Source organism: Ovis aries, chromosome 3, assembly GCF_016772045.2.
Source record: "Ovis aries strain OAR_USU_Benz2616 breed Rambouillet chromosome 3, ARS-UI_Ramb_v3.0, whole genome shotgun sequence".
In the NCBI taxonomy this organism is placed as follows: domain Eukaryota; kingdom Metazoa; phylum Chordata; class Mammalia; order Artiodactyla; family Bovidae; genus Ovis; species Ovis aries.
The window spans coordinates 143,172,272-143,197,176 of record NC_056056.1 but is presented as its reverse complement, the minus strand read 5'-3'; the positions used below and the strand labels follow the sequence as shown (position 1 = coordinate 143,197,176).

At 41.1% G+C, this 24,905-nt stretch overlaps 1 protein-coding gene across 1 annotated transcript in view; it reads right to left on the bottom strand.

Moving 5' to 3' along the window:
- Window positions 1–15,289, bottom strand: part of ADAMTS20 (ADAM metallopeptidase with thrombospondin type 1 motif 20) — a 201,558-nt gene extending 186,269 nt beyond the window's left edge. Inside the window, exons 1-2 of the mRNA XM_004006435.6 lie at window positions 14,864–15,289; window positions 13,923–14,284 (exon numbers count right to left, since the gene is read on the bottom strand). Of these exons, the coding sequence (XP_004006484.2) occupies window positions 13,923–14,284; window positions 14,864–14,954 (453 nt within the window). The 5' untranslated portion in view covers window positions 14,955–15,289. The remainder of the gene's footprint in view (window positions 1–13,922; window positions 14,285–14,863) is intronic.
- Window positions 15,290–24,905: the final 9,616 nt, after the last annotated feature.

Genomic DNA, 24,905 nt, shown 5'->3' with positions numbered 1-24,905 from the left:
AGGGGTTTACCCATATTTATCACTGAAGAAGTTATTTTGCTTCCAACAATTTTCCTATAAACCACTCTACTGCAGAGGACTTTCTGCAAAAATAATAAAAAATATTAGAGCTTTACCTAAAGGCTCCTAATGGAGCACTTATTTTTTTTTAAACTTGGAAAGGAACCTGGTAAGTCATTGGAAGACTTAGTAAAACAGGTGGCTCATACAATTATATTTAGAGCATGCCGTATTTTTAGCAACTGCCTATGTACAGAGAGTCACTGCAACTTGATTCATGAGAAATGCCAATCAAATTCCAAACTCTTCCTTTTGATGACTATTAAAAGCAGAATAACTAGCTTTCACTTGGGCAAGGGGTTCCAAATTTCTTGAAGCAATAATCTGTTACTTGCCACACTGTTTTGAAAGGCAGTAAGTGATTATACAACAAGTTCTAATTTGCTCTCATAGGCCAAAATGTTTATGTTTAGAGGATTTTCATACAATTGTTTTTCTAAAATGTTTCTATTTCACTATTGTGACATTCATTCATACATAGTTTTTTCTAATAACATGGCAAGCACATGTACTGTGGCCACAAACAATAATGTATTCTCAGATTTTATTAAAAGGTAAAAACAACAAGCACAAAATATAAACCATTTGGACTCTTTTCCCAAAAACTTACAGCTAATCACATTAACATTGGAAACAATAGAACTAGTTCAAAATGAAGTACTACTGAACAAGACAATTAGAGCCAATATTGAGAATCTATTTTAGTAACAAATTGCTCCCAACTATTAATAAAATCAGATTTTTATTTAAGGATTGAAACACTAGTAATTAATATCATGAAATCAAAATGTTTAGTTTCTCAATCTTTAATCATTGCTGTTGCTGCTAAGTTGCTTCAGTTGTGTCCGACTCTGTGCGACCCCATAGACGGCAGCCCACCAGGCTCCCCCATCCCTTTAGGTCATATGAAAATCACTTTGATACTATTTGTAATAAGGAAGTCTGAATCCTCGGTTTGCACTCATGGAATCTTGGGCAAGCCACTTCATATTTCAAACCTCAGTTCCACAACTTGTAAAACAAACAAATAATTCTATCTATCTAAACTTCTTAGCAAGGCAGTGTCTGTTAAAATGATGTCACTGGGCTTTCCAGGTGGCACTAGAGGTAAAGAACCGCCTGTCAATGCAAGAGACGTAAGAGGTGTGGGTTTGATCCCTGAGTCGCAGGAAGATCCCCTGGAGGAGGGCATGGCAACCCACTCCAGTATTCTTCCCTGGAGAATCCCATGGACAGAAGAGCCTGGAGGGCTACAGGCCATAAGGCCACAAAGAGTCAGACAAGACTGAAGAAAAACTCAGCACGGTCCAGCACCTAACTTCCTTAGAAAGGCAAAGTGTGTGTTAAAATAATGTCAATAACAGTTTTGAAAGTCAGTACGTTTTGACACAGGATGGAAAAATCTCCACTAAAACCACAAATGTTACAGCGACTATTTTTTATTCTAAATAAAGTATAAGTGTTATGTAATAAAAGAAGATAAAGATTAACTCTGAGTTTTATCTTTATTTTAGGGTGCTCTATTCAATGCAAAAGGATTTTTCCCCTGACAGCTCCTCATTATTACACTACTAATCATGCCGAGGAAATGGTGTATGATACACAAGCACACACTGAATGAATGAACAGATGATAGGAAGAACATGTAACTGGCCCCAGGAGCCTAAAGCAGAAGATTCATTGCAAAGTTTTTGAAAAGATGGGTCTTCTCTCCTCTGGTTCAGTTCAGTTCAGTTCAGTCACTCAGTCGTGTCGGACTCTTTGCGACCCCATGAACTACAGCACGCCAGGACTCCCTGTCCATCACCAACTCCCAGAGCCTACCCAAACTCATGTCCATTAAGTCAGTGATGCCATCAAATCATCTCATCCTCCTTCGTCTCTTTCTCCTCCTACCCTCAATCTTTCCCAGCATCAGGGTCTTTTTATATGAGTCAGCTCTTTGTATCAGGTGGCCAAAGTATTGGAGATTTTGCTTCAATATCAGTCCTTCCAATGAACACTCAGGACTGATCTCCTTTAGGATGGACTGGTTGGATCTCCTTGCAGTCCAAAGGACTCTCAAGTCTTCTCCAACACCAAAGTTCAAAAGCATCAGTTCTTCAGTGCTCCGCTTTCTTTATAAGTCCAACTCTCACATCCATACATGATCCCTGGAAAACCCATAGCCTTGACTAGACGGACCTCTGTTGGCAAACAAAGTAATGTCTCTACTTTTTAATATGCTGTCTAGGTTGGTTATAACTTTCCTTCCAAGCAGTAAGTGTCTTTTAATTTCATGGCTGCAATCACCATCTGCAGTGATTTTAGAACCCAACAAAATTAAAGGCAGCCACTGTATCCAATGTTTCCCCGTTTATCTGCCATGAAGTGATGGGACTGGATGCCATGATATTTGTTTTCTGAATGTTGAGCTTTAAGCCAACTTTTCGCTCTCCTCTTTCACTTTCATCAAGAGGCTCTTTAGTTCTTCTTCATTTTCTGCCATAAGGGTGGTGTCATCTGCATATCTGAGGTGATTGATATTTCTCCCAGCAATCTTGATACCAGCTGTGCTTCATCCAGCCCAGCATTTCTCATGATGTACTCTGCATATAAGTTAAAACAGGGTGACAATATACAGCCTTGACGTACTCCTTTTCCTATTTGGAACCAGTCTGTTGTTCCATGTCCAGGTCTAACTGTTGCTTCCTGACCTGCATACAGGTTTCTCAAGAGGCAGGTCAGGTGGTCTGGTATTCCCATCTCTTTCAGAATTTTCCACAGTTTCTTGTGATCCACACAGTCAAAGGCTTTGATGTTTTTCTGGAACTCTCTTGCTTTTTTGATGATCCAGCGGATGTTGGCAATTTTGATCTCCGGTTCCTCTGGCTTTTCTAAAACCAGCTTGAACATCTGGAAGTTCACGGTTCACGTATTGCTGAAGCCCGGCTTGCAGAATTTTGAGCATTACTTTACTAGCGTGTGAGATGAGTGCAATTGTGTGGTAGTTGAGTATTCTTTGGCATTGCCTTTCTTAGGGATTGGAATGAAACTGACCTTTTCCAGTCCTGTGGCCACTGCTGAGTTCTCCAAATTTGCTGACATATTGAGTGCATCACTTTCACAGCATCATCTTCCAGGATTTGAAATAGTTCACCTGGAATTCCATCACCTCCACTAGCTTTGTTCATAGTGATGCTTCCTAAGGCCCCCTTGACTTCACATTCCAGGATGTCTGGCTCTAGATGAGTGATCACACTGTCATGATTAACTGGGTCATGAAGATCTTTTTTGTACAGTTCTGTGTATTCTTGCCACCTCTTCTTAAAATCTTTTGCTTCTGTTAGGTCCAGACCATTTCTCTCCTTTATCGAGCCCATCTTTGCATGAAACGTTCCCTTGCTATCTCTAATTTTCTTGAAGAGATCTCCAGTCTTTCCCAATCTATTGTTTTCCTCTGTTTCTTTGCATTTATTGCTGAGGAAGGCTTTCTTATCTCTCCTTGATATTCTTTGGAACTCTGCATTCAGATGCTTATATCTTTCCTCTTCTCCTTTGCTTTTTGCTTCTCTTCTTTTCACAGCTATTTGTAAGGCCTCCCCAGACAGCCATTTTGCTTTTTTGCATTTCTTTTTCTTGGGGATGGTCTTGATCCCTGTCTCTGTACAATGTCACAAACCTCTGTCCATAGTTCATCAGGCACTCTATCAGATCTAGGCCCTTAAATCCATTTCTCATTTCCACTGTATAGTCATAAGGGATTTGATTTAGGTCATACCTTAATGGTTTAGTGGTTTTCCCCACTTTCTTCAATTTAAGTCTGAATTTGGCAATAAGGAGTTCATGATCTGAGCCACAGTCCGCTCCTGGTCTTGTTTTTGCTAACTTATGGAGCTTCTCCATCTTTGGCTGCAAAGAATATAATCAACATGATTTCAGTGTTGGCCATCTGGTGACGTCCATGTGTAGAGTCTTCTCTTGTGTTGTTGGAGTATTTGCTATGGCCCATGTGTTCTCTTGGCAAAACTCTATTAGCCTTGTCTTGCCTTATTCTGTACTCCAAGGCCAAATTTGCCTGTTACTCCAGGTGTTTCTTGACTTCCTACTTTTGCATTCCAGTCTCCTGTAATGAAAAGGAAATCTTTTTGGGGTGTTAGTTCTAAAAGGTCTTGTAGGTCTTCATAGAACCATTCAACTTCAGCTTCTTCAGCGTTACTAGTTGGGGCATAGACTTGGATTACCATGATATTGAATGGTTTGCCTTGGAAATGAACAGAGATCATTCCCTGGTTTTTGAGATTGAATCCAAATACTGCATTTCAGACTCTTTTTGTTGACCATGATGGCTACTCCATTTCTTCTAAGGGATTCCAGCCAACAGTAGTAGATATAATGGTCATCTGAGTTAAATTCATCCATTCCAGTCCATTTTAGTTTTGCCATCTCCTATTTGACCACTTCCAGTTTGCCTTGACTCATGGACCTAACATTCTAGGTTCCTATGCAATATTGCTCTTTACAGCATTGAACCTTGCTTCTATTACCAGTCACATCCACAACCGGGTGTTGTTTTTCCTTTGGCTCCATCCCTTCATTCTTTCTGAAGTTATTTCTCCACTGATCTCTAGTAGCATATTGGGCACCTACCGACCTGGGGAGTTCCTCTTTTAGCTTCCTATCTTTTTGCCTTTTCATACTATTCATGGGGTTCTCAAGGTAAGAATACTGAAGTGGTTTGCCATTCCCTTCTCCAGTGGACCACATTCTGTCAGACCTCTCCACCATGACCTGTCCATCTTGGATGGCCCCATACAGCATGCCCCACTTTCACTGAGTTAGACAAGGCTGTGGTCCATGTGATCAGACTGGCTAGTTTTCCACTAACATTCTTTATTCCCCACTCCACAGGACAACTCCAGATCTGCAGTGTGAACATGAGAGGAAACACTGCCGATACTCACCGAAAAAAACAAGGCTCTCACCACATCCTGACCCATGAGGATTAAGAATATAAGACAGACTCTGGATTCATCTACCCAAGATTCATGCAGCCATATGACTCAGCTATATAAACAGTGTCCCAGAGACATCACTAACAGGGAGTAAATTCTGTAACTTTTCTTTTTCCTGGAGGAACTGAGATGTGTTTGAAGTCACATGGACTCACTAGAAGTGGAGAGAACTGTCAAAGAAATGGCCATATTCTTGTGAGGTCTGTGTAGTAGTCCTCAGAAAAGTCTCTCCCAACCTCTTACTAAAATATCTGTGAAGACATAAGGCCTAAAGTCATCAAAACAAATTATAAATTTAAAACAATAAGAAATGATTAAGAACTACTTCATAGATGTATAATGGAAAGATGTTCATGATCTAGTATCAAAACATTTTAAAGCAGTATTACTTAACAAAGACTTATATGTAAGTATTATATATATAAAATAGTTAGAAGGACACATATTATATACCTGCCAGACCATCTGTCATATTTACAGCATATATTTTCCTAGTTTTACTTTAAATTTTCAACTTATTTACAATTATTCTGACATATGGTACTCTTCAATTATTAAGCAAATATCATCTTTATCACTCCTTATGTCTCCCTTTACATTTTTCTCTAATGATTATAATATACAAGAAGTTTATTCTATCAATACTTCTTTAATACAGTTGGAATTTGGTTTACCAAAGATGAGAATTCAATATTTTGCTTCTCTTCATAGAAGAGTCTTGGAATTCACAGATTTAATGTAAATGCCTTTTAGGCTCTGGTAACTGTCACAGGAAACTAATTCGAAGCAATTACCAAAACTTGACTTCCCATCAGAAGTCAACCTGTTTTTCGAGATTACATTTTCCAAGATACATGAGCCTAGACTAATGAAGCCCTGGACACTTTCATTGTAGAATAATCTACAGACCCTCAGAACTACCAACATTCTGTAGGAAGTTAAAATTTGAATTACAGTCATGCTGTATATTGGGTTGGGGATGGTGCAGATAATTTACCTTTTAATTCAGTAATTGCTAAACCACAAGGAGCCACATCTGAACTTTATGGCAAAGACTGTGCATTACTCAGAGATCCTGCACATGAGCAGAAACAGTGCCCCTGAAGGCTTGTCTCCTTATATACAATATAAATATGTTTGAAGTGTAAGAAGAGAAAAGCACAGGTATGCTTGGTGCACAGAAAAACAGCCTACAGTGAAAAGTGCTGGTGATCATCAGAATCTACTGTCCTCTCTTCCTCATGGACATAGCACTGTCCCTCATTTTCTAGCCCCTGACATCTAGGCAGAGCCAGGCAACAAATTTTCATCAACAAAATGTAGACAGAAGTGGTGTGTGTCACCTTTGGACTGAGGGAGTCAAGAGGTTAGGCATGCCTTTCCAATTCTGTTACTATGGTAATAAAGCATTTATGTAACTCATGAATATTTTTAATTAATAGATTTACTGCTGTTGTAATAAGGACATGACTGTATGTCATATATAACAGTGGCTGGTACATAAGCACTGATAAGGATCAGTTGAAAAGAATGATCTATTTCTTCCTCTAAATATTAGTATGAAATGGACAGCTTAAGTAACATTATTTTATGGGAAACAGCAGTTACCAGATAAACAGAAATACAGCCACAAGTAACAAAGGTGCAGTGTAAGCCCATATAAGTGTTAGTCTTTCAGTCAAGCTCGACTCTTTGTGACCCCGTGGACTGCAGCCCATCAGGCTCCTCTGTCCATGGGATTTTCCAGGCAAAGATACTGGAGTGGTTGGCCATTTCCTTCTCCAAGCCGTATAAATGAAGTAATAAATGGAACACAACTAACTTGGATATCTGAAAAAGATTCAATCTATATGAATAAAATTTTAAAAATGTCCAAGTATTTCAATTAAGATTGATAAAACAATTTTCTTGCACTGAATTCCAGAAAAGAATTAACCTAATTACCTGGAACATATAAATAAAAGTTGCTCTGGATCATTCATTCAAGTACTGAACATTTCTATACGCTATACTGGGTGCTAAAGTAAACAGGACTATCATTCTCTTACTTAAAATCTATAAATGACAGAAACATGGACAAATAACCCCAATTCTATATACGATGTATATAAAGTCTGGTGGTGGAATGAAGGTAGGCCTGGTCAGCTCTTCCCAGAGAAGATCAGGGCAAAGAAAGCAAGTAAGATGAGTAGGAGTTTTAGGAAAAGGACATTCTAGACAAAGAGAAGAGTAAATATGAACTCAAATCCTTCTGAAGATTAAAGTATACCTATGGTAAAATCAAACAAATATTTCTAGAATAAGTATCTGTTTCTTGCCACCTCCTCCTGGTATTGACTTTCTTGGTCAATGGCTACAGGATCACTCAGTCATTTAAGTCATGAGTCATTAGAACCATATTTTTCGACTGCTCTTCTGATCCAAAATTCTAATAGGTCTCCTACAAGGTTGCATAACTTCAGCACCATTGACATTTTGGTATGCTTCATTGTTCTGGGCATTATGAGATGTTTGGTAACATATCTGGCCTCTAGGCACTTGGTGCCACTAGCTTCCCCTGCCCGCTGCACAGCTGTGACACCAAAAGTTTCCCCAGACACTGCCAGTGTTCCCTAGGGTACAAAACTGCAGCTGAGAAAGATTGGTCTCCATGTGCACTGCCCACAGGGACCCACTCTACTTGCCCCTGCAACTACATTACTTCCAGCGGCTCCCCTCCCCTACCCATACAGGAGCCATCCTTACACAACGGTGGTCTTCTCAGTGCCTCCTCTGCCCCTGCACAATGTGCATAAGGGGATACCACTCCTAACACATCGGGCTAATATACCACCTACAGTTTAAGCCCTTACTCTCTCATAATACATTTCAAGCCTTAGTCTGAACTTAACCTTAATTTTCTCCCTTACTTCACAAGCCACTCTATGCTTCAGCAGCTGAGACCCACAAGAAGCCCTTGAATTTTCACATCCCCAAGTGTTCAGTCATCCCTCAAAGTCCAGCTGAGAAGCCTCCTACAGCCTAGGTCTCATAACACTCTTACTTGCACCTTTCTCAAAGTTCACCCAGCACTTCTTATACTGCTCTGTTAACAGCATTTAACAGACTATTTCATTGAGTGGATGTGTGTGTGTGTGTGTGTGTGTGTGTGTGTGTGTGTGTGCCTGACGTCACTGTTTGGTGGCCCTGAGAAGGCTGAGCATAATTAGCTAAGGACTCCCACAGTAGGCTTTGAAAGCCATCGTGCTTGTGCCCCAGCAGCATCTCACATGCACCACTCAGTCAGTAACCAAGTGTGGCCTGGCTATGAAGAGGAAACTTTCTCTTAGGAGGCAAGGGATTCCTCTGCCAGACAAACAGTTTTGATGGGGAGCTTTGTGGAACCTTGCTTAGAGTGCCCTGCAGCCTGGGGTACTTCTACCCAACACTGTCATCCTCTCTTCACTGGTGTCAGACTCCACTGCTCTCTCCTTTTCTCTAACACAGACACTTCCCCTAAATAAACTCTTTACACAGTTAACCCTACCTTGCCATCTGAGGACCTAGGCTAACACTACAATGTTAAAGGTAGAGGCATAAGAAAGTCTCCCTAGTGTTGTTTATTTAACTGAGTATGGGAATAAATAAAAGGGGTCCTTGTGAATTTTACCAACAAAGAATACAGAATAGCATGTGTAATGATCTAAGGCTATAGGACTTCTGAGCAAATAGAAAGTTTAGAAAATAAAAGTTTTACAAGACAAAAAAACAGTAAAGACACTATTGATGGTTTCCATGCAGTTATTTCCTGTCTGAACAAGGAGTTACTAGAGCACCTCAATAATCAGTCATCAGAGGGCATTAGTGTCTGACATGCTGCAGAATGGTTCACATGAGAAACTTCAAAAAAGTACACACAGACACTGCAAGCTACTCCGTGAGAATACTGTAAAAGCCAGATGCAACGTCTGGTTTTATGACATCTGGAAACTGTTTCTTTCAACCAAAAAGACTGCATTGCTTCAAATCCCACCAAGAAACAGTGAAGTTAATTGTCTAGGCAGTTGGGTTAGTCCCTGAGGGCCTTTGGAAGAAGGGAACCCACCAGGTAATGTAAGAGAGCTGGTAGAGAGACAGGGGTTGTCAGGAACGTCTCTGTACAATTTACACATGCCATCCTAACCAGGATATGCCCCCAATATTATATCTTATGGAATACTGACCTCTACTTTGGCAACTGTCTATCAACATTATGAGAAGATAAATAATATGACCGTGAAAAAAAAGTCTGTAGTTGAATCTAGGGGTGTTAAGGCCTGATAACTATATAGTCTGTGACTTTATCAATGAACTAAAAACAGAGTTGATTAGCCATTATATTGCTTATACGTAACTTTATGATTTGGCTCTATTTTCATATCTACTATAGATTTTAGAAACATAAAAATAATCAGAAATGTTTGAGTATGTGATAAGTACTTATGAGAAAGAAAAATTACAGGGAAGGTAAGATTAGAAAAGCAAAAGTTATACCCACATGAAACAAAGAAAATTTCGGGCAGACTCATAGCCCCTTCTGGTTCTTGGGCCCAAAACACTGAAGAAAACTAAACAATACAAGTTATGGTTCAGTGGTTTAATGAAAGAGAAAAACATGTAAAACCTAAGACTTCCAGAAGTAGGGAAAATATAACTGAATAGAAATTAAAAGAAAGCTTCAGTTCATATATCTGAGTTGCAACACTAGCAACTATAAGGAATCAATAAATATGTTGCGGTGTTAATTTTTTTAAAGGCTGTGTGTTCGGAGGTGTTTGGAAAATAGTAATTTGTTTTTTATTCCCTTCCTCTAAAAGTCAACTTCCTCAGCAGCCACCAGAGAAAGGAAGGCCAGATGCTACTTCAAGTGAGAAGCTGGAAGGGGAATAAGTCAAGTGAATGAGCCATGAAAGGAGAACTTGGATTCCAGGAAGAAAAGAAGGATGGGTGCAAAGGAAACAGTTGAAAGGAGGTGTGTGCGCTGACTCACCGGAGGTTAAGGTCTGGAGGCAGAAGGCGAGTTAGATGCTCTAGGGACACTGCCAAGATAAGTGCTTCAGCATGCTACACAGGATTCAGGGAAGGGACTTCTCTCTGCAAGGCCCTCTCACACACACATTGAACTAAGGGGCATGGCAGAGTCTGGCAAGGGGAGGAATCAAGTCCCATGCCCTGGAGGGTCTCAGAACCTTAGTGGGGTCTGGAAGATTACCAATGGCATCACCAAACCACCTTACATGGGGACAGCACTGCACAGGAATTAAGTGACCCTGTGTCGAGGGCTGCACAATGCATCCGGCAGACAAGAAATCAAACAGGTGTTGCAGCCAGAACTCAGAGGGACACACAGCGCTAGAGAGAACCCAGGAGGGAATGAGTCAGTGAAACCCAGCTGAACAACGAAAAGCCATCAGGCTCAGAATATAGCTGCTGGTGCCAGAAAAATGCAGAGACCAAGGCACAAAGGACATTGGAGGCCAGAGGAACTGGAGGACAATATGATTTCCCCACCCTCCTCTCAAGCAATACAAAGGCCTCAAAACACTTTATGGCCCTGTATGAGGTCATTTTCATCAACGGTCAACATTTGCCTGAATCCAGCAATGTTCAAGATAATGAACATTAGCGGGGAAAAAAAATTAGGAAGTCTCACATTCATTCAAGATATTCGGAAAAAGCATTTGATTAAGTACAACATCTATTCATGATTAAAAGCAAAACTAAAAGCAAAGAGCAACCAAAAAAAGAGAACCTCAGTAAGACTCGCTCTAAATATCCTTCAGTAAATCTCAACTTTAGCAATTAACGGACTGACAAAGATCAAAGCTGGATCATTACAGCAGCACATAATACAAAGTCACAAAGATGAGTTCGGAAACGAGCAGGAACAGGGCTGTAGGTGAGCATTACTGACAACCTGGGCATTGCATTAAGGTGGATTTGCAAGAACTCAGCTGGTTCAGGTTGTAGGTAATGCAACTTTATCTGAATCTAAAGACTAATCTGAGATTAAAAAAAGAAATCTGGTGTTATAACAAATGGACTCTAAAGCCTATGAGAAATTCTGCCACCTGACGGAACTATCATTCTAAAGAATGCTAAGGAGAGAATCGAAGTAGAAATAAAACAATCATAAAGGGAAAGCTGCTCAGTCGTCATGTCTGACTCTTTGTTACCCCATGGGCTATACAGTGTGTGGAATTCTCCAGGCCAGAATATAGGAGTGGGTAGCCTTTCCCTTCTCCAGGGGATCTTCCCAACCCAGGGATCAAACCCCAGCCTCTCACATTGCAGGTAGATTCTTTACCAGCTGAGCCACAAGGGAAGCCCAAAATAATAGCTAATATCTGCTATAGTACTAATATCATAAGTGAAAAAAATTCAAAGAAATGTCAATAATCTCATTAGTGATTCAGACTTATAATTGGTCCTCATGACACTTCTAAAAGTTTTTTAGATCCTGGTACCTCTAGTTATTTTCTGTGTTACTAGAAATTTTCTATCTCTGCCATGACTGATGTCTTCAACACAGACTTACACATACAAAGAAAGTGAGATAAAGCTGAGTTATATAGGTATGAAAAATATGTTTTTAAATGTTAAATCAAATTAAACTCTGATAATATCAGTAAGTCTATCAAAAGCAAAGTACATACATAAATCAAATTAATAACACAGTATAACTAGACAACTATGTCCTAATTGATGAAGTGAGAGGAAAGGATGAACTTCTGTTAAGACTTAAAAACATTTTCAAAAAGGAGATGCTGAAAAATAATTTGAACTACACCAACATTATGAGTCAATGTGAGCAGAAACATCATTCCTAATAACGTTTCCCATCTGGACTTTTTTTCATGCCTTAAATACTAAATCAAGAAAACATACTGACCGTGGCAAATTTGTGGTAGTAAATCTAGAATTGTCCAGACAAACCAAACATTTTGAAAGTTTCTAGAAAAGAGAATATGTTTCTTTCCTTTTATCTGTAGATGGCTGTATAAATATTAGCGTGTTTCTGCCATTCTGATATTGAATTTTACATTTATCTATAGCAGGAAAGAAAACTGTCCATGGCATTCCTTGTATGTATAAATCAAAATAATAATTATATATATAATACCTTGAGATATATATATATATAATATCTTGATATTATATATCAATACCTTGATATATATATATATATATATATATATATATATATAGCAGGGAAAAGAACAAAGAGACATTCCAAATCTAGTTAGTAATGACCAATACTCACACCCAGAAAGACATCTTACATCAATTACCCTGGAAGGAAGTATTATATTTTGCCTAGAGGGAACTGTTATCAATTTTCTACTTCATCAGAAAGTAAATAATGTTGATGTTCTGAAACTCTTCTAAATTTTGACCAACAAAAGCCAGAATACTTGAAGAGAATCCTGTAGCCAAATTATTAGTGTCTTTTTCTTGAACACAAACTTAAGTTCGTGTATGTTTTAATATTAAGTGTTCACAACTAAAGGTTCTGTGAACTTGAATAGAAAAGTGTTACATCTTTATTTTCCCTAACCTCTGATACTTAACATTTCCTTCAATTACAAACTACAGACATTGTGACTTTGTTAGCAACTAAAGAATAGTTGCACATTCGTGCTCAGTTGCTTCAGACAGGTCTGACCCTTTGTAACCCCATGGACTGACTATAGTCCTCCAGGCTCCTCTGTCCATGGATTCTCCAGGCAAGAATACTGGAGTGGGTTGCCATGCCCTTCTCCAGGGAATCTTTCCAACCCAAGGATCGAACCTTCATCTCCTATGTCTCTTGTCTCTTGGGATCTTTACCACTGAGCCACCAGGGAAGCCCCAAAATAATAGCTACTTCAGCACTAACATAATGCAATATGAAACTATCTGGATTATTTATTCTCATTACCACCACAAAAGTATAGAAGTAGTCTTCTCCCCAACAGATATTATTTAATACATTAATAAAGAAGGAAGTATTATGACATCACAATTTCTAATACTTATAACATTTTGATTATTGTTAGTATTTAAAAGAAAGCCAATTAAAGAACATGTATGCTATTTTACACAGTAAAATTATGCTGACAGGAGGTCCTGGGTTTCCTCTAGAATGCTGAAAAAGTTGATGGGGAGAAAAGAAAGAAGGTTTAGAACCTCTGTTTTAGAATCCAATATTTCATTTTATTTCCTCTCTCTACAATGAGATTTTTACAAAATCCACATCTTTTGCTCTTGTCGTTCTGATAGTCATTTCTCATTTGCTGGCACCAGATCTTCGTAGATGCTCTACATTTTTAAGTGTACATTTTAAACAGACAGATTCAACCTTTTCCCTATCCTGTAATTCACAGATTAATGATTATCCCCACACTAGCCAAAAAGAACCCAACTCTTTTCAAACCCTATATTCATTCTCTTTTTCTTCTATCACTCTTCATTCAAAGAACATATTTAAGTAAATTCAGGGGTGTTGGTCTCAACAGAGTCCAGCATGGATGTGTAAGTGAAAAAGCCTGCCCTCCTGCTGGAAACCGCACTTCACACGAGGGCAAAGAGCCCCGCCTGCCTCCCCGACTTGCTCAGCATCTGACACTTTTTCTCACAGCTCTGCAAAAGAGGGTCAGTTTTGCCCAGCAGAGAGGGACAGGCTGATCCTCCACATCCCTCTCCCCCTGCAGGAAGGAGTGGCCTCTGGCTTGGGTTCATCTAGGTGTTAACCCCTCTGGTGGCGCACTCTGATCGCCTGGGTCCCCCAACCGCGCATTCAGGAAAAGCCAATGTTCGGCTTACTGAACTGGATCCCAAGAAAACGCTCAGGGAGCGGAGGGCGCTTACCAAGCCTCCACAGAGGCTGAAGACGGCTGTGTGATCCTCGCGAGCATTGACCTGGCCGCGGTAGAAGCAGTGGCGCAGGTCTGCGGGCGCCGCGCTGCGCTCCTCCGCCGGGTGCGCAGAGGTGCCTAAGTGCACCTCGGTGTATCCCGCAGCCAGGAAGGCCGCGTCGGCGCTCAGGTTCAGTTGGAAGAGCTGCCCGTAGGCGCGGATTCGGTAGTGGGTTCTGAACGGTGTGGGCTCCAGAGTCTCCGAGCTGCGCTTCCTCCGGCTGAAGTGGTGGCTCTGCGGGAATACTTCGCCGAACTCATTGACCCGCGCGGGGGTCACCACTTCGTAGGAGGCCAGTGTCCTCACTAAGGCTTCTGCAATCACAGGGATACGGCCATTGAGCCCCACCCGTTTCCAACTTCCCAGCCTCGAACTTCATCAACCAGACTTCCTTTCCAAAGGGCCGAGGCCCCAGGTCCCCATATTCCCGGCCGGGCGCGACAAATGGACACACGCTGGCCAGCGCGCGCGCACACACACACGTGCGCTCTGTGAGTGTGCCTGCCTGCTTTCCCACACCCCCGATTCTCTCCACCCTCCCCAAGCAGGGACTCTGACATTCAGGGTCCTCAGCATCCACCTCCTTCCCGCGTCCCTCTTCTCCTCCCTGTGGCCGCCAACTCGTGCCCGCTGGCGCCCTCGCCATCCTGCCCCTCGCGCCCTCGCCGCGTGGTCCCCGAAGGGAGACGTGGTCCCTGCGCGCGCGATTCCTAGAAACCCCGCATAGCCGCAACCTCCGGGGATGCTTCGGGCTGACGGATCCCGGAGTCCCGAGAGCCCCGGCAGGGCTACGGTCCCCCAAAGGACAGAGTCGCTCCCCCCCGCCTCCGTCCTCCCGCCCCCTCTGGCCCTCGCCCCACCTCGCTCCTGAAGTCGCCCCGCGGTGACCTTACCCTGCCTGGGGTGGAAGTGAACTTCCCAAGACCTGGTGATGAAGAGCGAGAGCTGGTAGAGCAGCCCCGTCAGCCACTTGACCACCCGCATGGTTCCACCCGGGGGATCCCGACCGGGGAGGCCAACTCGAGCCGCCCGCCGCCCCGCCGGCTTCCCAGCGCTCCGCTGCCTCTCCTCCCTCTCGCCTGTCGCTCTCCACGCCGGCCGCCGCGGCGTCTCAGCAGCCTCCGGAGCAGCAGCCTCGGCCCCGGGCCGGCCCGTCGCGCCACACTGCCAGTCTTCGCTCCCTGAGCCACTGCTTCATCTCACTGCAGCCCCGCAGCCCCCGGCTCGCTCTCCGCAGCCTCGCTTCGCTTCTTGCGCCCGCACCGCCCTCAGAAGCCCTCTATACCAGTCCAGCCCAGCGCGAGGAAGCAAGCCGACCTAGCAGGAACGGTGCCAAGAGAGCCACCCCGGGCCCGGCTAGCGCGGGGGAGAGCCCGCCCCCAGGGGCCGCGCCGGGCCAATCAGAGGGAGGCGCGGCCCCGGCTCGCCCTCCAGCGAGCTGCCCGCCCCCAGCTCCCAGCCGCACGCGGAGTGCGGTCCCTCAGGGCTCCCGCTGTGGGCGTGCAGCGTGGTGAGTCGCCCGAGGCCCAGTTGGACACCATCCAGGTACCCGTAAAACCTAGGACTCAAGTTGCGCGGCCGAGGTCCAGATAGGGGATAGGTGTGTGAGGTTTTAGTTCCTACAACGAAATGGCAAGCATCAGATGAAAAGTTTCTGTTATTTATGCATCATGGTAATGTTAGGCGTCTCAAGCAAGATAAAGTAAACTACAGCGGGAAAATCTTATAGGCAGAGGATGCTACCAATGATGCTTAATGGCCAGGCCTCATTTGCAGGGCCCCTTGTGCACCCGAGGAGTTGTTGAGAGTTTCAGTATTAGAGTGGAAAGCAAAGGTGCAATCAACACACTTCTGGGGAGAATTTCTGACAATCACCTAAAGAAATTCAACAACGACAGAAAAGGATCGCAGTCTCTAAAGTTAGAGTAGTCATCATTTTTTTTAATTTCAATATTCATTTTTTTGTACCTAATTTTGCATAAAGGGCCTCACCAAATTATGTAAATATCAGCCACCACAAAATTTGGATCTACTCCTGTCTATGGGCCATTGCTTTTATGAGACTTCCTGCGGATACTTTCACAGTATTCATACGCCCTTTGTTTATAACACCCAAATAGCCCCATGTATTCACAGTTATCTTCCTCAGCATTTATTGTAGCTCTGAACCCAGTTGTGTCATCTTGTGGTTTGTTAAGCTGGATAAAGCTCAGGGGCAGCAAAAAGTGTCATCATTTCAGAACTCCTTTCTCATTACCCAAATCCACCTGTTTAATTTACAGGTTCCATATTGCTCCTCTCAATAACCAATATATTTTAAAAAAAAAAAAAAAGGAGAGGCAGTGGTCAGATATTCTCCAAATCCAACTAAGGGAGAGAAAAAGTATGAGTATAAAAAATAAAGGAATTAGATGAATAAATCTTCACAAACATAAAGAAATACACTCTCAATTTAGTCCCTGGCTGTCCTTTCTCCTCTGAGCTCTCAACAATGAAAATACTGTTCACTCTGAGTTGACCTCTCATAACAAGCCTCTGTTTCATGCCCTTAGTCCATCTGTTCATCACAAATGTGGAAGTCTTGTCCAAGGAAGATTTTTACTTTTGCCAAGGAAATTACCCAGCTTGACAATGGTAATTCTTTCACAATCCATCCCCTTCTCATCTACCCCTTGTTCACAAGTGTCATTTTTATTCATCACAGAATTACAGACTCCTCATGGTGTTTTTCTAAATTAATCCTACTGTTACTCTAAACAAAGCAAAAATGGACTTGACCCACAACTATTTGGTGGTTACCTTCAGTATACTGTAATTTAGAGTCATTCCAATTGCCCTGCAGCTCTGAATGCATCGTTACCTTAGGAGCCATGCCTGTGTGTGCATGCTAAATCACTTCAGTCATATGACTCTGTGCAACCCTATGGACTGTAGCCCACCAGGTTCCTCTGTCCATGGGATTCTCCAAGAAAGAATACTGGAGTGGATTGTCAGGCCCTCTGCCAGGGGTACTATCCAACCCTGGGATCAAACCTGCATCTCTTACATCTCCTGCATTGGCAGGCAGGTTCTTACCACTAGTGCCACCTGGGAAGCCCAAGTGCCATGCCTACCTTCATACAAATAACAGAAAATAGAACTGCACCTGTTTAACTGACTATGACTGCCGACTGCAGGCAAAATAAATATTTCATTTTCATCACAGAATGTTTGTCATTCAAAGTAGTATTTGCAGTGGAGCATTTGATTTTTTTTTTGATCTGCTGTAACTTTTTGGAAACAATGTCCTAGGAACAGGACTGTTTTTTTCTTGTTTTAAAGAAGCAGGAAGATGTATGGGATATGTATTTTATGTCATTATAATCTGCACAGTGTTTAGTAAAGAGCATTATTTCTTTCCTTTTATAAAAGATAAATGTTACACAGTATCTAAGTAACTGACTGATTTCTAAAAACCCTGACACCAGAATTTTTTCATTATTCCAGACCAGAACTGTTGTGAAGAATATCACAACATTTACTTATCTCTCTTTATTATCTTGCATTATCTCTCTTCCTTTTTCCTTCCCTACTGGTGAACATGTCATGAATAAACTAATCTATGCCACCTAAATCAAACATTTCTCCACATGGACAATTATAGCTACCACTTATGGAATTCCTTTGACATACCAAGCACTATACAAGGGACTTTAGAAAGGTTACTTTATTTATTTATGCATTTCCCCCCATGAGACTTAGAGAAATTTGGTAATTCAACCCAGATCACATATCAAATCTCTTTGGTTTCAAAATCCATACTTTTAAAGAGAAGACTATATTCTTCATACTAGCTCAAATCTCATGCAGCACAGTCATAACCAACAACAACTTGGAAAATAAAGCCATAATTATATCAAATGTATTGTTTGATTTATAATGCCAACAATTATTATTATAAATACAAACTATGTTATGATATTGGCACAGTGTGGAAGAAGTAATTCCAATCTTTCAGAGCAAGGATATATGTGCACTATACTCAAGATAGACCTTGCTTTATCATCTGAATTCGACCATGACCAGCTGTGTAAAGTTCAAGAATGTATTCAAACTCTATAAGCCTACTCTTTATCAACTGTAAAATGGAGGCAATGATATTTATCTCAGGCGATTGTTAAGGTGACTAAGAGAGCTAACATATTTGGCATACTACTGAACAAAATATGTGCTTAATGTTTGTTCGTGCTGACTATGATTTTTATTGTGTTACAAGAGGAGACTGAGCATTCATACCAAAAGGAACAACTAAGTGAATACAGACTGCTTTTCAAGTATTAGTAGGTAGGGTTTAGGTTTATCTTTCTCCACTGTTTACCTAAAACTGGGGGGTTTTCTGAGACGCAAGACTTTCAATGTGAAAACGGGATATGCTGAGCAAACTGGGATGAATGGTCACTCAGGTGCAAGGTTCTCAACTAAGGCACCATCGACTTTTTGGGCTGAGTGAGTCTTTGTTATAGAGTTGCTCCCCTGTACATTTTAGAATGTTTATCAATATCCTTGCCCTCTATGCATTCAATGCCAGGAGTACCTCACTCCTGTTGTGACAACCCCAAATATTTCTAGACGTTGTCAAATGTGCCCCCAGGGAAACAAATTGGCCCCAGTTGAGAACCACTGACCTAACAGGGGGAAAGAGTTGGAAAATGGTAAATGCACAGAAAATGGGTTTGCCAAGAGACCCCCAGAGTTGCTGTTTAATTTTTAATTGTAAATGACCAATTGTTAAGTAGAAACTCTATATGTTGTAGCAGATCTGGAAACTTTTCATTATTGTAGTTAAAATAGTACAAGCTGTGGCCATTGGATTAATAACTTTTAAACCATTGTTATTTGCAGTATTCATATACAGGTATACAGAAAAAAACCAAGCTCCACTTCCCAAGGATTTATTAACCTATGTTCTAATTGTCTATTTACTTCTCTGCAAACAAAACTAGATTATAAGCATCACGTGAAGAAGAACTATAAACAGAGTTTGAGGAAGTATCCTCCATCACCAAATGCTGTGTAAGTACCAAAATTTCTATAATCTAGGAGAACTAGGGAAAATTATCAGCCAATCTTACAAAAGACTGGTTCCAAATAGGGAAAGGAGGACATCAGGCTGTATATTGTCACCCTGCTTATTTAACTTATATGCAGAGTATATCATGAGAAACACTGGGCTGGATGAAGCACAAGCTGGAATCAAGATTGCTGGGAGAAATATCAATAACCTCAGATACACAGATGACACCACCCTAATGGCAGAACATGAATAAGAACTAAAGAGTCGCTTGATGAAAGTGAAAAAGGAGAGTGAAAAAGTTGGCTTAAAGCTCAATATTCAGAAAACTGAGATCATGGCATCTGGTCCTGTCACTTCATGGCAAATAGATGGGAAAACAGTGGACACAGTGACAGATTTATTTTGGGGGGCTCCAAAATCACTGCAGATGGTGACTGCAGCCATGAAATTAAAAGACACTTACTCCTTTGAAGAAGTTAGGACCAACCAAGACAGCATATTAAAAAGCTGAGACATTATTTTGCCAACAAAGCCCCATCTAGTCAAGACTATGGTTTTTCCAGTAGTCATGTATGGACGTGAGAGTTGGACTTATAAAGAAAGCTGAGCACTGAAAAATTGATGCTTTTGAAGACTCTTGAGAGTCCCTTGGACTGCAAGGAGATCCAACAAATTCATCCTAAAGGAAATCAATCCTGAATATTCATTGAAAGGACTGATGCTGAAGCTGAAACCCCAGTACTTTGGCCACCTGATACAAAGATCTGACTCATTTGAAAAGACCCTGATGCTGGGAAAGATTGAAGGTGGGAGGAGAAGGGGACGACAGAGGATGAGATGGTTGGATGGCATCACCAACTTGATGGACATGAGTTTTAGTAAACTCTGGGAGTTGGTGATGGACGGGGAGGCCTGGCGTGCTGCAGTCCATGGGGCAACAAAGCGTCAGACACAACTAAGCAAGTGAACTGAACTGAATTGATCAGCCAATCTTATCATCTCTCTTTTAATTATGATATTTATGCCATTTATACTTAATATAATTATATATTTACATTGTGCTATTTGTTTCCTATTCTCTTCTTTTTTTTCTGGGAATAGTAGTCTCAGTTGAGGTTTATTTTTTTCTTTCTCTTTCATAATTTAAAGATTTTGATCTACTTTCTTCTTCCTTGAGTGTTTTGCCAATAAAGATATGTCATTCTTATCCTCTGTATATGGGGTTAATGACTGTTTTTATGATTTTTCTCTTTTGATCACTATTGTTGTGTGAATTGTTTGTGGTGTACCCTGAGGTAATTTTTTTCATGTGTCTTCCTTTTGGAGTTCATTGAATTTTGGGGACTGCAAGTTTATCATTTTCATCAAATGTTCTAACTTGGGAGCCATTATTTTTTCAAATGTATTTTTTTTCCTTCTTCTCCTTTAAGGGTTCTAATTATACGTATATGAAATTGAATGAGATTGTCTTACAGCTCTTTAAGGCTCAGTTCTTTAAATACTATTTCTTCCTTTCCATGTTTCATTTGGTTTATTTATTTATTTATTTTTGCTGTCTTCAAATTCACTTGTCTTTTCTTCTGCAATGTCTAGTTTGACAGTAATCCTATTCAATGTATCTTTTGTCTCACAAGCTATAGTTTAGAACTTTAGCTTGGGTCTTTTTAGTAGTTTACATGCCTCTACTCAACTTTTTGAACATATGAAATGCAGTTGCAGTCATCCTTTTGACGTCTGTTTTTAACATATGAAAAAAATTCTTAGTCAAGTTTTGACTAATTGATTTTTTCCCCTCAGTATTGGTCATACTTTCCTGCACCTTTGAGTGTTTGATAATTTTTGATGGATGTGAATATTATACTCGTGAATATTGTGAATATTACATTTTGGGGTGCTACATGTGTTTGTATTCCTATAAATCTTCCTGAACTTTGTTCTGGGATGCAGTTAGATCCTTTCTGATTCTACTTTTAAAATGCATTCAACAACAGTGCATTTGGGCTTCCCAACATAGGGCTAACACCCCAAAAAGATGTCCTGTCCATTATAGGGGACTGGAATGCAAAAGTAGGAAGTCAAGAAACACCTGGAGTAACAGGCAAATTTGGCCTTGGAATGCGGAATGAGCAGGGCAAAGACTAATAGAGTTTTGCCAAGAAAATGCACTGGTCATAGCAAACACCTTCTTCCAACAACACAAGAGAAGACTCTACACATGGACATCACCAGATGGTCAACACCGAAATCAGATTGATTATATTCTTTGCAGCCAAAGATGGAGAAGCTCTATACAGTCAACAAAAACAAGACCAGGAGCTGACTGTAGCTCAGATCATGAACTCCTTATTGCCAAATTCAGATTTAAATTGACGAAAGTAGGGAAAACCACTAGACCATTCAGTATGACCTAAATCAAATCCCTTATGATTATACAGTGGAAGTGAGAAATAGATTTAAGGGCCTAGATCTGATAGATAGAGTGCCTGATGAACTATGGAATGAGGTTCGTGACATTGTACAGGAGACAGGGATCAAGACCATCCCCATGGAAAAGAAATGCACAAAAGCAAAATGGCTGTCTGAGGAGGGCTTACAAATAGCTGTGAAAAGAAGAGAAGTGAAAAGCAAAGGAGAAAAGGAAAGATATAAGTATCTGAATGCAGAGTTACAAAGAATAGCAAGAAGAGATAAGAAAGCCTTTCTCAGTGATCAATGCAAAGAAATAGAGGAAAACAACAGAATGGGAGAGACTAGAGATCTGTTCAAGAAAATTAGATATACCAAGGGAACATTTCATGCAAAGATGGGCTCGATAAAGGACAGAAATGGTATGGACCTAACAGAAGCAGAAGATATTAAGAAGAGGTGGCAAGAATACACAGAAGAACTGTACAAAAAAGATCTTCATGACCCGGATAATCACAATGGTGTGATCACTCATCTAGAGCCAGACAGCCTGGAATGTTAAGTCAAGTGGGCCTTAGAAAGCACCACTATGAACAAAGCTAGTGGAGGTGATGGCATTCCAGTTGAGCTATTTCAAATCCTGAAAGATGATACTGTCAAAATGCTGCACTCAATATGCCAGCAAATCTGGAAAACTCAGCAGTGGCCGCAGGACTGGAAAAGGTCAGTGTTCATTGCAATCTCAAAGAAAGGCAATGCCAAAGAATGCTCAAACTACCACACAATTGCACTCATCTCACATGCTGGTAAAGTAATGCTCAAAATTCTCCAAGCCAGGCCTCAGCAATACATGAACCGTGAACTTCCAAATGTTCAAGCTGGTTTTAGAAAAGACAGAGGAACCAGAGATCAAATTACCAACATCCTCTGGATCATGGAAAAAGCAAGAGAGTTCCAGAAAAACATCGATTTCTGCTTTATTGACTATGCCAAAACCTTTGACTGTGTGGATCACAATAAACTGTGGAAAATTCTGAAAGAGATGGGAATACCAGACCACCTGACCTGCCTCTTGAGAAATCTGTATGCAGGTCAGGAAGCAACAGTTAGAACTGGACCTGGAACAACAGACTGGTTCCAAATAGGAAAAGGAGTACGTCAAGGCTGTATATTGTCACCCTGCTTATTTAACTTCTATGCAGAGTACATCATGAGAAACGCTGGACTGGAAGAAGCACAAGCTGGAATCAAGATTGCCGGGAGAAATATCAATCACCTCAGATATGCAGATGATACCACCCTTATGGCAGAAACTGAAGAGGAACTAAAAAGCCTCTTGATGGAAGTGAAAGAGGAGAGCGAAAAAGTTGGCTTAAAGCTCAACATTCAGAAAACGAAGATCATGGCATCTGGTCCCATCACTCCATGGGAAATAGATGGGGAAACAGAGGAAACAGTGTCAGACTTTATTTTTTGGGGCTCCAAAATCACTGCAGATGGTGATTGCAGCCATGAAATTAAAAGACACTTACTCCTTGGAAGGAAAGTTATGACAACCTAGATAGCATATTCAAAAGCAGAGATGTCACTTTGCCGACTAAGGTCCATCTAGTCAAGGCTTTGGTTTTCCAGTAGTCATGTATGGATGTGAGAGTTGGACTGTGAAGAAGGCTGAGCGCCGAAGAATTGATGCTTTTGAACTGTGGTGTTGGAGAAGACTCTTGAAAGTCCCTTGGGCTGCAAGGAGATCCAACCAGTCCACTCTGAAGGAGATCAGCCCTGGGATTTCTTTGGAAGGAATGATGCTACAGCTGAAACTCCAGTCCTTTGGCCACCTCATGCAAAGAGTTGACTCATTGGAAAAGACCCTGATTGGGGGCAGGAGGAGAAAGGGACGACAGAGGATGAGATGGCTAGATGGCATCACTGACTCGATGGACATGAGTCTGAGTGAACTCCGGGAGTTGGTGATGGACAGGGAGGCCTGGTGTGCTGCGATTCATGGGGTTGCAAAGAGTCGAACACGACTGAGCGACTGAACACAGGGTTTCCCTGGTGGCTCAGATGTTAAAGTGTCTGCCTCCAGTTCGGGAAACCTGGGTTCAATCCCTGGGTTGGGAAGACCCCCTGGAGAAGGAAATGGCAACCCACTCCAGTATTCTTGTCTGGAGAATCCCATGGACAGAGGAGCCTGATAGGCTACAGTCCATGGGGTCACAATGAGTCAGACATGGCTGAGCGACTTCACAAGCAACAGTGAAGCAGTGCTCAATATAGGGATTATTATTGCCCTTATGTATTGTTATTAATAATAATTAATTAGAGGCAAGAGCTGTCTGTGTACATCAATGCTTATGAATGGAAAGGTTTTCCAGTCTGGTTTGGGAACAGACACTGTTTCTAATCCTATAAGAGCCAAGGGCACTATCACTTCTGATTCTTTTGGGTGGTTCTTTCCTTATTCGTGTAGAATGTCTCACATGCATATGCACTGTCTTTAAAGACTGGCATAGTTCATATTGTTCCATTATGATGGAAAAGTCGACTTAAAAGATGAACGCTGCTGCATAGATTTGGATAGTTTGCCTTCTTCTGGAAATTTCTTTTAAAAAATCAAAGGATAATGGTAACTCCAAGCTTATAGAACAGTTACTATAAACAAAGAAATAAAGAAAAGAAATAAATAAAATATTCACAAAGGAGAAGGAAGGCTTGGCCAGCACAGATATTAAGTAATATGAGTGAAAATTACACTTTCTTAAGATGAGTATTCACCCTTTTTTTTTTGAAAATTATAGACCCTGTGTGACACATCAAAAGTTGAGTATGTGGGCAGGTTCATTAGCAGGAGTTCTCCTAGACGATGTTTTGTCAAGAGAAGCAGAGGAAACAGGCTATGCAAACAATAAGATGAAGCCAGAGCTATAGGAAGCTTTGTGATAAGACAGAAAGAAAGTAGCTGGAAAGCTACTGCACCTCTCAACCCCAACAAGTAGCTGAGCTGGTCCAGAACAATTCAGTTAATTCAAAGATGGCTTTTCTTCCTTAAGGATTGCCCACAATAAATGCAAATATACTCTAAGAAGCAAGCTGGGAAAGAGTATCAAAATTTACCTACCACTGGAAAAAAGAATGTCAGAGAAGTCTGGTTATGGGGCAGATAAAAACTGTGACCAAATATTTTAGAATTAATTATAAAACAATGAAGAGATTTCTTTTGAAATTAGACCTCAAATCAGAAATACAAGAAATGAGGGTCAGTATAGAAAGACAAAAGGAAGAAATAAAATATATTCTAGCAAAATTCAGAAAAGAAGTTGGGGGAACATCACAACTAAAACAAAATTGAAAACAGTTTAACAGAAAATTGAAGAATATTAAGAAATAAAGAATTTGGAAAAATGAGGAAAGTGACCATGTTGAAATGGAAATTACGGCAGGAAAGAAAAGAAGGAAAGGAGAATGGATAGATTCGA